General features: G+C 38.6%; 1 protein-coding gene across 3 annotated transcripts in view; it reads left to right on the top strand.

Moving 5' to 3' along the window:
* The window catches only part of JAG2 (jagged canonical Notch ligand 2), a 68,121-nt gene that overhangs the window by 20,534 nt on the left and 34,490 nt on the right, over positions 1-13,097 (top strand). For 2 of the 3 annotated variants that reach the window (XM_084519657.1, XM_084519655.1), the window contains exons 3-5: positions 3,947-4,001; positions 10,521-10,775; positions 11,901-11,961. In XM_084519657.1, the coding sequence (XP_084375783.1) occupies positions 3,947-4,001; positions 10,521-10,775; positions 11,901-11,961 (371 nt within the window). The remainder of the gene's footprint in view (positions 1-3,946; positions 4,002-10,520; positions 10,776-11,900; positions 11,962-13,097) is intronic. The other variant, XM_084519656.1, reaches the window with a different exon arrangement.

Raw genomic sequence — 13,097 nt, 5'->3', positions numbered from 1 at the left:
AAATAAGGTGGTGTGGTGGTATGTGTGTATATAATATACCCATGAAATGCTATAAAATACTCATGAGTTTGGGGCATTCTTAGGATGCTCACTAGAAAACAAGCTTTTTGATAAATTTGTGAAGGAACTCAAACACTTGTATAATTAGGTAAGTTCTCCACACAGTCTTCAACTTTTAAGCTAGCATGTTTCTAATGATACTCTGAAGAGCTCGATGATGTCAGGTATTTAGATTAAGTATGGTTAGACCTTACACTCTGGAGAAGAGCTAATTAATGCAAATTCTTTAACTGGTTTCTGAAAGCACAATTTGAAAGGAAAGTTGGCTTGTACTACAGGAAAGGTGTTTGCATCTTGTGCTGACTGACCATCCACTAGGTAGAGATATGCCTAATGCAAGCCAATGGTAGAGCTCTTATAAACTGAGTATGTCTATTTAAGCTGAAAGTACTATTTGGCACTTATATCCATTAGCCTTAATCAGCCTGTAGTTCTTACTTTGGCAGTCAGGTAGGGTTACAGCATGGATGAGTACGTGGGTATTAGTTTTCAGTAATGGTTTTGATAGTTGAGCTGTAATTGGAAAGCTCTCGGTGCAGCATATAATGAAGGTAGTAACATGGATGCATCTTTATGCTTTTGGTGCTTTTAAAACAAAGTGGAAAATTTGAAAGAATTAAAGCAGATCTAATGTGAGACTTGATGCTTTAGTGGGGAAGAGGAGGTTTTTTGAACTGGAAGGTTAGGGATCTGTTTCCTGTGTTGAGGGGCCATAAACTGGAATATGACCACTCATCACCCTATGGCAGAGGAGTTCCTTAAAGCTACTGCCTAGCAGGATGTGAGGAAGGCATCACAAGTTGGTTTGGTCTATTAGAGGGAGAGCAGCCCTTTAATCAGCTTCTTTTCTGGATCTGTTCTTAGGTCTGTCAGGCCCTTCTGGAAGTGTGTAAGTGTGAGCATCACAGAAAGCAGGAAGTTGCACAAAGTGAGCTGTCGGAGCTGACATGGGTTTTTCAAGTAAATGAGCATTCGTCTATCAGTTCCATTTACTGTGACTTGAATAACATCTCTAGCTTGTAGTCACGCTTGTAAGACCTCCTAAAACATTGCACTCCATGTGTTTGTCCATGTGTAAATGGCCACCTGATGCCATTTTGAGCTTTTGAGCCCAGAGGTAGATGTGAGGAAAGCAGGGACATGGGGTGCCAGTAAGCAAAAGGGTTTAATGTTCTGAGTCTCTATTGCATGTGCTCCCTTTAGGCTTTTTGTAGATGGCTGTATAGCTCTTGATTGCCCTTAGGAGGGGAAAAGCAAATGATTGAATTTGGCCTGTTGGACCCGTGGCTTGCAGGGTGCTGTCCATGTCCTGCCAGGCAGCAGCACAGGCTCTGGGGTCTAGTTGTGTGGCCAGAAACCCCATTCTTCTGCATGTTAGAAGAAGGGTTGTGGGTTAGTCATAACTCTTTGTAATGTAGTATGTTTCTATAAGGTGTTGCAGGAATGCTTTCAGCTCTAGAGTGTATGCTAGCTTGTTTGGTCAGATTTGCCACCGAAGCTATAGGGCTCCTTATTTTAAGCATCTTTTAATCAGCAGGATGCCCATTGATTCACACCTTTCAGTGCATGCATGTTGAAACAGTGTGCTGTGTACAGCTCCCTTTCCCACAAAAACTTCCTAGCATCCTAGGTAGAGATCCAGATCTGCTTTCAAGTGGAACAATGGGAAGGCATAGCTGACCAAGACTATAGTGTGTTGCTGCCTTAGCCTGTGTGGGCAGTTTGGCTAATTTGCAGTAGGAAAGACCAGCCCTTAGATAAAATAAATAAGTGGACATCTGGAAGCACTTGAGCACTGTTTTGTACTTCTGATAGAAATCAGTGGAGCACAAGAAAAATGAGGGATGGGTTACAAAATCAGTTGTTAAAAGCAGGGGAGGTGGGTAAAGAACTTGGTATCATGCAGCCACTTGCAGAATTCTGCCTAGGTTATACTTATTTCATCCCCAAAATAAGCAGACTTAGAACTGCCAAAAAAACATTAGGGCCACTACTGTACAGTACTTACTTTCTGATATTATTCACTTTACATTTATTTCTCAGGTAACAGTTTACAAGGGTGCCAAGTAGCATTTTCAGACTACAGTAGGATCCTGTCTTGCCTCCCTGAATGTTCAGGTGGGGTTATAAAGTGGGGAGTTGGAGGAAATGTTGCACTACTGTTTGTTTTCCCTAATAAATAATAATAGGGAATTGTGCGTATTGTCATCCCTCAAAACTAGTGGCTTCTTATCAATTGATCTTTATCCTTTGAGCCAGAACTGCCTTTGGAAGAGGACAAGAATGCCTCTGTCCAGTGTAGTCACTGCTGAGCTTCCTTGAGTGTAATATAACTATTTAACACTGAAGTTTTATTTTCCTTGCATTCCAGTCACGGTAAATCACTTTTTCCTAATGTCTGAAGCTGAAAGTTCAGAAGAAACTTTTTTCCAAAGGCATAGTTTGTGGTTTACATGTATATGTTAATGCAACTAAGTGATAGAATAGGCACCCTATTAAGGACTTCACTGAGTAGACTGGTCCTTTGCTGTAGTCATGAGGGATGTCTAGCAAAGAGCCCTAATAATGCTGCTGCATGGATTTTTTGGGGTTGTAAAATAGGGAGATTTCAGTGTTATAATCAACCTTCCTTGGTGGGAAGTGTGGGTGTGCTAAGCACTTAATGAACTATCACAGTAAAAATGTTCGTCTCTTGATGTAGGAGTCTGAAATAGCTATGAAATATAGATGAATTCTTACATTATCCTCCTCCTAAGAGGGTGTTCTTCATGCCTCAACTGAAAATCCCCAGGTTCATGTGAATTCATAGGTTGTTGTTAGCCTGTGAATTCAGCACACACGAAATTTTCGCTCTGCTGTATTTAATGAGTTTCAGTTTTTTGGTGTGGCTTGCCTCTAAGCACAAAGATGTATATAAGAGGGTTTTAGGATAGTGGTGCAATAACTGTTTTTGTTACTGGTTTTGAATGTATGTGAGAAACTTTATTTTAACTTGGATGGGTTGGAAACTATCAAAGTCAAGGTGTTTGACAGCTGCTTTTGTTAAACTTAAAACAGGTAAACATCACATCTATGCATAAAGCTGTATTTGCATTTTTCCCCTAAGTAACCTTAGTATTTAAATGTCAACATCTATCCTACATATTTGGTCATAAAACCAAAGGAAACTACTGAAGTCTTGCTTTAGTGAAGTAAAGCTTGTGTTTCTTTTGAAATAGTTTTCAATTTGTCTGAAATGATGCTTTTATTTTTTCCTCTGAGGAAAATCTACTACCAAACATGCTTTCTCTAAAAATCATGTTTCTGCTGTGTCTTTTTCAGGTCCATTCTTCACAGCTCCCCTTTCATGAGAAATAAGCCTAAATTTTTAATGGATGAAGTGTGGATTTTTTTTCCTAGGAAAAAATATATCTAAACTGACTTGTTCTATAGACTTGTGTTTTGGGCACTTTCTAAAAAGATGACCCTGATCTTATTTTCAATCTTCATTCACTTGTCTTAAATATCCTATCAATTTCCCAAAGTTCAGGACCCTTCACTTTGTTGAAACCTTTTAGAGCTGCTTCTGAGAAGGATTTCTGTGGCTAAGAAAGCTGAGAAATAAATATAGTGGGAGGAGAAAAATAATAATTCAGTCCTTGGTGTGTGGGGGAAGATGTTGTTGTTTTGCTGTTAGCCTGCTTTGCCCCACAGTTTTTAATGCTGTTATATTTCATGCTTTTGAGAAGATGCCTTCAAGGGCTTTCACATGACAGTAAAGTGGTGAAAATTTAAACTGCTTTCTGTTGGCTTCATTGCAGCAATATCTGCTTATTCCAAATCACTGTTTGTGTGGCCTGTAACAGTGCTTTTTATCTAACTGGTGTCTTCTTTTTTTTCTTTTCAGAGATCGTTCACATTAGTATTAGAAGCATGGGATTGGGATAATGATACAAAAGGTGGTGAGTATTTATGTAAAACTGTCAGGTTTCACTTACTTTGTGCTGTATGTGCACAGATCGTGTGGGGAGATGGGAGCATGGTATGCTGTTGCAATTAGCCATCCTTCCAAAGCAATGGGAGGATGCAGTCTAAGTAAAGGGTATGTACAAATCCCAGCAGAGAGGGGACTGTATTAGGAATTACCAAAAAAATACTAGTGATAAGAGAGAGAAAGGACCATAGCAAGTGAAGATTGTAATGCATAATCCTTTCAGTTTCAGAAAGTTTAAAAATTATGGTAAGCCATTTTTTTCCCTTAAGGAAAATGATCTGTGCTGTAGATTTTCACTTTTAAATGCTCCTGTGTTCACCCTTCACTGTCTTCTGTGGTAACTTCCATGATCAGGCAAGCAAATAAAGCATTCTTGCTGCCTGTAAATTAAAAAAGCTGGATATCATTGACAGTATTCCAAGTCATGATGGTATGATTCATTCTCCAGATGTTTCTTTCCTAGTACTGGAAGTTACCTTGTTTCTTGTCTGTAAATACTAATCCTTGTTATCAGAGCATGGCTATTAATCTGAAGGAAAAGTAAGCTTAGTGTTTAAATACTTCAGAAATAATTTGGAGGTGTTGGTTGCTATGTTGTTGCTGAAGTAGAGCTCTCTGATCTTTGGTAATGTTTTATGAACTTGTCTCTCAAAATAAAAAATGTGTAGCTGCAAGTGCTAAGTGAACATCAAACTTGTTGCTGATAATGGACTATTTAATCTTGTCTGGGACTGTTACAGAGAAAGATAAGTGTTCAGGCATTGAGATAGCGAAGATTTGTGCCCCAGATTGTCGTCATTTCCTAACTATAGGTTCTATTCTCTGCTGCTTCACTGACCATCCTTATAAAGCAAGATGCACCAAGTGCACACAAAAAAGGCAAAGCTAAAATAATACTGAGGCTATGTTAGAGTTTGAAGGCCCTCTTGAAGATTGGGACCAGTTCCACTTGCGTTTTCCTGGCAGACTTTCTTAACTTAGGTTTTCCTAACATAGTCTGTGTCTAGTGATGAAGTAATTGAGTTTGTAGTTTGTTCCTCAGTCTTCCCTCTGTTAAAATTAAGTAATTTTTGTCCTGTCTAACAGCTTCAGCCTTTTCTAATAGGTATGTTTTCTTTAGATCTCTGGTAATCCATGTTGCTGCAACCCTTCAGTTGGTCCACAGCCTGCTGAATGGCAGTTTACCAAGCTGGACATGGTATTTAAATGAGATCTTGTGTGCTGAGCAGAGTAAGCCTAAGTCTTGAATAAGTTTAGATATCCTACGTAGGAACAGATTGGAGTCATCTTATTTGGATGTTTTTTTGAAGAAGTACTACATGAAGTTCCTTTATTCAGATAGCTTCCAGCTTGGGAATAGTTTACCTAGGGGCAGCTAGTACAGTGAGTATTGAGTATTTGCTCTCCCCCTATTTCTAGGTGGCTTATCAATTCAGGAAATTGTGTAGAAAGGAGTGAGTATGAGGACCCTATCCTGCAAAGCATGAAATGGATGCATTTAAAAGCTGATTTCTTTTTAATAAACTTAATAATGAACGGTCTCCAAACTTTTTGTTTGTCCTTGAATCTGCAGAATCCTCTAGCGAATCTGTAGCTTTCAAACCCCAGTTTTAAGAGAAACTTTTAAAATATTCTTGATAAGGGGATAATTACTTTAGGCTTGTGTTGTTTTTCCTTTTTATGCCTTTCAGATTTCTTTAACGTGCTTTAACAAAGCTGTGTACTTCCACTGATGTCAGCTTTTTCCTGAACTTCAAAACAACCTAATGTATAATGTCTTTAGGAGTTCCAGTGGGCCATCTCCTTTAAAGAATGGTTTCAATGAACTACAGAAGTCCAAGTGTCTCAAATTACAGTCTAGGTTTCCTGAGAAACTGCCAGTGAAAGGTGAAGTTCCCTTTAATGTAGGCTGCCAGAGAGGTGCTGTTAACTTGCATTGCATCTGAAACTGAGAGAGGCTTGTCATGTGAATTTTGTTGTGCTTTTTTAGCCTATAATTTGACAGAGGACTAGCTAAACACATGTCTTGAGGTTAAATGTTTCAGTAGTCTGTTTACCAGTCTCATGAAAGAGATCTGTTGGCTTTTTCTTTCTCTCTCCAAGAGCAGTCTTGGCAGGCGATGCTCCAGTAGGTTTTCCCCTGTGAATCTGACAAGATGCAGGGACTGCTCCTTGTGTTTCTGTATGCTGCCAAACGGGACAGATCAGTAAGAATGCACACCTAAGGGATTAAAAGAGGAACACAACATCTCCTCCAGTGAAAAAAGGGACAATGTCTGCATCCTGGGGGGAGAGGGGAGGAATATCTGTGGAAAGCTGAATTCCCTGATGTGTACTGAACACTGAGTAAACCTCAGGCTCAGGTTTTATGTCTTCTGTTGCCAGTGTGAGAAAGCTTAAAGTTCCAGTCTCTCTCTGAACTGATTAATGGTGCCAAAGTCAGGTTTTACTTCCCTTTAAGGGGATGAGCAAGGCTGAAAGTTGATTGCAAGTCCTCTGTTCCCATTTGAACTTTTGATAAGGTATTATTACAAAAAAAGGTTTTAGAATAGTTCTTTTTCCCCTCTATATGTACCGGTATCCTGTATTCTTCCTTGCAAACATCAAATGCAGGATTGCTTATAGTAGTATTATAGTAGCGTATAGTAGATCTGTGAAGCATGCATCTCAACAACTCGGTCAGGGTATATTTATCCCCTGGTACTTACCTTAAAGTGCAGACTGTAAGAGGGGCTTTAAAACATAGATTCCCAAACTTTTCCTGTGCTTCCTTCCTCCTCTGTGCAGCAGTATTAGCAGGACACCACCAAGCTATGGACTGGGAGTGAAGCTTGTGGCAGTGTAGTGTTACCACTTGTTTGCTTTGTGAGGGTGAAGGAGGGGGAGAGGAAACTGGCTTAGATACAGAATCACTGTGAAGGGCCTGTTTTCTGTCCTCTGTCACAGCAGTTCTCGCTACTTTCCAGGTAAGTCACTGATTTGGCAGCTGTCTAGTTGTACAGCAGAGGTCTGGGCAATGCTTAACCCAGTGCTGCTGGTATGAAGCAAGCTGGCATCTTCACACGTGAAGTAACTTTCCATTCGAGTGCTTGTCTGCTGCTGGGATGCAGATTGCCTTCCTCTTTCATCTTAGTCTGTAGGAAACTGATCTGTCCTTACAGCTTTAAAACCTTTGCTTGAAAGATGCCGAAGACTGTACCTCCTAAGATGGTACCTCCTGTTCATTTAGGCACAAAGTACATATGCTACTGTGTTCGTCCCTTTGCAAACAGCTACCAACACTGCCTCTTGTATTGCCCTGTAAGTGCCTTGTTGGGAATGTCTGACCTCTGCTAAAAGTCAGCGTGTTGATGAGTGAATTTCTTAATTAAGTGTACTCATGGCTCCTGATAGCAAGGGTGCAATTAAATACTCTTAAGATAAGAGTTCCACTTCCAAAAATCAGATGCTTTGTGAATGTTAATTAAAGTGGGAACTTTGAGCCATCACCTCCTTTTGTGCAAGTCCTTGTGCTGCCGTCTGATTTTCTAGAGAAGTGTGCAGGAAACTTCTTTCATCAAGGAAAAGAATCCTCTTGTTTCTGAGGAGTATGAAGGGGAGGTTATATCAGTTCTTTGACCAGTAACTGGATTCAGTTATGTGGCTTATTGCCTTAGTGAGGGCTAAAAGTACTGTGGGGTTGTGTTGTAAGGTGAGTTTTAATGGTAAACCAGATGCAGGGAGCAAACCTGCCTCACCACAGTAGTGACATGTAGGAGAGAATATCTTCAGAATCACTTTGGCATTGTGGGGGAGGAAGGAGAAACCCTGATAAACATGTTTCACACTACTTGGATTCACTATGAAGTCTGAAGTAAAGCAGAATCTCTTTATTCTCAAATTTTACTATATTACTTACGAATCTAGTATTAAAACTAGATGGCTTGGAGCTGTTTTTCCTGGTACCTTTTATTCGGTGAATTATTTCACTTGCTTATTTAGGCCATTGAGCTCTTTTACTGATACAAACCAAAGGAAAAGCTATCGAGACTATGTTCTCTTCAGAGGAGTTTGTGAAGGTGGAGCTTAATGTTTTTATTAAAAAAAATAATTTTGCCTATTTCATTTCCCCATTTCTTTACCCCAGGTATTAAGATGAATGTTCTGCATAGGTGTATTTGCCAATAGCTGTAATGCTTATTCCAGTTTAACTGGGTTTGATGAATCTTCTTTAACTTAAAGATGTTTGATAAGATTTTTATTAGTCACTCCTGTAATTGCAGGATGTGTTTTTCAGTCCATCTGATGCACTTTGATAAAACCCTTTTTGGGGTGTATGGCTGTGGCTGTTGCAGTCATTTCAATGAGCCTGTGTTGCTGATAGCTGGAAAATAGGTTTATAATGCATACTTGCTCTTTAGTCGAATTCCTTGACCATCCAGTGACTCGGCACTTTTTGTCAAGGCTTTTAGATCAATAGTCATTAAAGAAGAATCATATTATGAAAGGATATTGAACGTAATCATGAAGCTTTTAAAGGTGGTTGGTGGTATTTTAGATACCCTGCTCAGTTGCAAGCAGCTTTCTCTGGCTTGCAGGCTTGTTCAGTCTGCCACTGACTTTGTGCTGCTGGGTGACAGAGGACTTTGCATATAGGAATTTGAGAGTCAAAGAGTTAAAAACAGACTTCAATGTGTTTGTCTAGCCATAAAATGTTTTATGCAGACTAGTCTAGGCAAGCATGAATTATAGCCTATAGATGGCTTTTACCACTTGTAATATTAAAGCAGAGAGATGCTTTGGCTTAATTGGAGAACCTTTCAGTGCTTAATTAAAACATAGCTTTTACCTTTTACTTCAGTATTCTTTAAGAGGAAAGATTTTTATGGTAGCAGCAAGCTTGAAAAAAGATGTCAAGGTAACAAAAGCAGAGCCCACTACTTCATTACCTTTGGTTTAACGGTGGAATGACTGAAAAATTGTTAGTTGAGTTCTCTAAGTACAGCTTTGGTGGCAGATGTACAGGATACTTCTGTGCTCTCAGTAGCTTCCCAGGTGAGAAAGTCACTTTCTTGGCATTGTTTTCTATGCCTGATGTGTTACTGAGCAGTAAGTATGTAGAATGCACTAGATGAATATGAGAGTTCAATATTGCTTGCTATCTCCTTGGCCTGTTTTATATCATTAATAATCTGAAGTTGAGACCCTATCTCACTATCATTAGTCTTTCTGCATGTACAGTTCTTGGTTCTCTGTTTCTTTTAGTGTGTTTTTTAAAGAATCTTCATCCGTTAAAGAAAATGGACACCAAAGTGCTGAACTAGCAATATTATAGTAACTTCATAAATGGGTATGAAATTCATGTACACTAGTGGACTTTGTGTCCCTTTCTTGCCCTGAATAGTGCTTGGAGTTTTCAGCTGCAGCTTGTGGTCACCTAGAAAAAATAGTAGGATGTTACCAGACTCAAATAGTGGCTTGAGAGCTTCCAAATGAGATCTCTCATCACTGAGGTCACCTGCTGTCTTTGCTTACTCTCAATATTTACTCACGCAACTGCCTCATCTCCTAGTACTGAAGCCATTGTATCAAGATTAAAATACATAAATACAAAGTTGATATTCGTAAAAATGACAATATTTGGGGTTGGTGGTTCCATAATCTTACATTTTAGAATCCATTTGTCCCATGCAACTGCTAAATACTTCGTGCATGTGTGGTCTCAGCTAACAGGCTGGCGGTAGCAGTGCTGCTGCTGTCTGTGTGGGCAGGGCAGGATGCTTGTGAGAGTGTATTGCAGCAGTGGTCATAATTATCTGTAGTTCCACAGGGGATAAGGATAAGCAGGATACAAAGAGAACGGTCCCTTGGTAGTCCTTGGTTCACGTGTATGTTTCTTCAAAAAAAGCCATGTAGTAGCTAGACAAAGTATTCTATGAAATGCTTGTTAAAGATGTTTTGCCTTCTTTATAGAAAATGATGAAATGGGAATAAGCTGGTTGATGTATGTAATAGTCAATGCAATGCTCTGGTAGGCTTAATTTTACATTAAATTAACAGTATACTATTTAAAAAAAAAAAAATACTCTGGCACCAGAGAACGTTTACAGTATTATCTCAGCTACTAGATTATGCAGATTTTGTGATTTAAGAGGAACAGAAAGGAGGCAAAAAGAGTCTCAGATCAAGATAAAGCTGTTGGTTGTCAGTATGTGGGTGTGGTATGTTTGGCTGCCTTGAAAAATAAGTTATTTCCTATGGATTATGTTCCAGTTTTTTTAATATTTCCTTTGGGACACTTTTTTAAAATTGGCCTTCCTGTAATGAACTTTGCAAGGCAAAGGAAAATTCAGTTACACAGTAGATCTTTATCACTTAACATTTTTCTTTACTAGGCTTTCTCTTAACCAGTTGAGTACTTTGGATTTGAATTTACACATTTGTATGCTATCAAAATCATCACTTGTTGAATTTATCTTTTTTAAAAAAAAAAAATAAATAAAAATAGGTGAAGACTTGTTAATAGAACGAGTGGCGCATGCTGGCATGATCAACCCAGAAGATCGGTGGAAGACACTACAGTTTAATGGTCCTGTTGCCCATTTTGAAGTTCAAATAAGAGTGAAGTGTGATGAAAATTACTACAGTGCTCTGTGCAATAAATTTTGTGGCCCTAGAGATGATTTTGTCGGTCACTACACATGTGATCAAAATGGAAACAAAGCCTGCATGGAAGGTTGGATGGGAGAAGAATGTAAACAAGGTAGTATTTTTTTTTTTACTTCGTTTTAGATTAGTTGTATTGTTAATATAATAGAAACCCTTGCAGTAGTTGATACATGTAGTATCAGTGCTGTTGCATATTAATTTTAACACATACAGATGTTGTCCTTTGAATACAAGTCTTTTTCAAAGCATAACTTTTTCTTGTTACTTCCTCTTGAAATCAGTTTGAAAGATGGTGTTAAAATAGGAAAAACTCATCCTTTGAGTAGTGAAGCCCAGGGCAGGGTACAGTGTTTGCAGTGTGTGCTGTTGGGGGTACACAACGTATTTAGAATTCAAAACACTGAAACAACCTTATGCTAACCAACTCTCTTCAGAGGTGATGTTTCTTAAAAACAAAATGTACCATGCTTGTAACAAAGCAAAATGTACTGTTTGTAAACATGAGGTTTTTTAAACAATGATGGTAACAGTAATACTGTAGACTTTTAGTCTTGTAAAAATTCCCGTAACATCTTCACAAATGAAAAAGTTTAAAATTTAATATATGCACAGCTGAAAGCTTTTTGATAGCTCTTAATATGAACAGAAATTAAAGTGTAATAATCTTAATGGACCACTAATCTTCTATCAAATTTTTGTTTTGTCTGTAGTCTCTCAGTGAGTAATTAGTGCTAAAATTACTTGTCATACTTACCTTTCTGTTGAGGGCTTCTTGTTTTTGTTTTGTTTCTTTTCCTCTCTAGTAAAAAGCTGTTAATGAGGGGGAGACCATCTTTAGGATTTAGTCAAGACACATGTATGTGTTCTGAAGCTTGGGATTTCTAGCATAATATTAAATTGATTTAAAAAAAAAAAAAAAAAAAACTATTTGATAAATGTCAATTCTGATGCTCTTGTTGCAAACCTATTTAATTCGGTAGCAACTTTTTCAGTGAGATACCCTGAGTTATTTTTCACAAAGCTGCTGTGGTGGTGTTTTATGAAATAGCTAGCTAGAAGGTAGGTGTATTGGAACATGCCTAGGGAAAAAATGCTTTGCATAAGCAACAAGTAAGTTACACCACAAAAGCCATAGCTGAACAGTTCTGGATTGCTGCTATACCAGGGGATATCTGGCTACCCAGACTAACTGAAGACTAAAACTTTTTTTTGTTTGCAGCTGTATGTAAACAAGGATGTAATTTGCTCCATGGGGGTTGCAGTACACCTGGGGAATGCAAGTAAGTCTGCATGCTTGAATATTTTACTTCCAAGTACTGATATTTCTATTTTTTTCCGTGTACGCTGCTACTCTTAAAGGGCTTACTTTAAAATTGAAGGGTCTGTACAAAAGCATGGATGCTACTAGATATGAAGTAGACATCACATGTAAGATACTGTTCTGCAATGCTGTTCTATTTCTGTGCTTATAGGACTTGAACAGATATGCTTCCTGCATTTATCAAATGAGAACCATCCTTTTTTCAAAATCCTTAGGAACTTAGATCTTGATATAAGGTTTCTTTTCCTTTTAAAAGGGTGACTTGCTCTTTAAGAATGGCTATTACAACTACGAAATGCTCCCAGTACTAGAACACTCAATGTGTACATCATCACCAAAATATAATAGACTTTTTCTCAAAGAAGCTTTGTTGGGTAGTAATGTTATAGTAGCAACTGAAGCGTCAACCTAAACTTTATACTCTAATTGAATGTTCTTGGTCCCTGGATATGAGAGAATGGTGTCTGAAATGTTTGTGCAACTTTGTGATTAAGTAGACTATGATAGCAGAGAAGCGCTGATTGTTTCATTGTTGAAGTTGCATCTAATGCAGTAGGTCATGGAGAAACAGGTGCTATTTTTATGCTGCGTATTGAAGAAATGAGACTGGTCTGCTTGCAAATTGGTGATTCTTTGTTAGTTCTTAGCTTAAAACTGACCAGAGGTAAAGTTATATCGAGTCTTTGCTTGGGATGATATAAAACTAATGTCTGTCAGAACCCCTGAGAGCTGACAAATATCATTGAGTCAAGCTCTGATAGTTTAAGGTGATGCTGATTGATCCTCCTCCTAGCAAACAGTGGCCATCAGGGAAGTGGCAGAAGTTGGATGCAGGTGTAGCCTAGCTTTGTTTGCAGGGTTTGAAGTGCTGGTGTTTGAGCTGTGACAGCTGATGAGAACAAGTCCCATTCTGCTGGAGAACTGGAAGTTTCTGACAGTAGGGTATGGCAGATAACAATTCTAAATCATTGCATTGGAGTGGTTTTATACTGCCCTGAAATTTCAGTCAGATGCTGCTGGTTTGTGGAAGATTGTGTTGTAGGTCTTGAACCTGACTGCAAATTCTGTGCTAATACCAGTATGTGAAGTACATTG

This window comes from Aythya ferina (genome assembly GCF_964211825.1).
Source record: "Aythya ferina genome assembly, chromosome: 5".
In the NCBI taxonomy this organism is placed as follows: domain Eukaryota; kingdom Metazoa; phylum Chordata; class Aves; order Anseriformes; family Anatidae; genus Aythya; species Aythya ferina.
The sequence above is the reverse complement of the archived record's forward strand: the minus strand, read 5'-3'. Positions and strand labels throughout refer to the sequence as shown.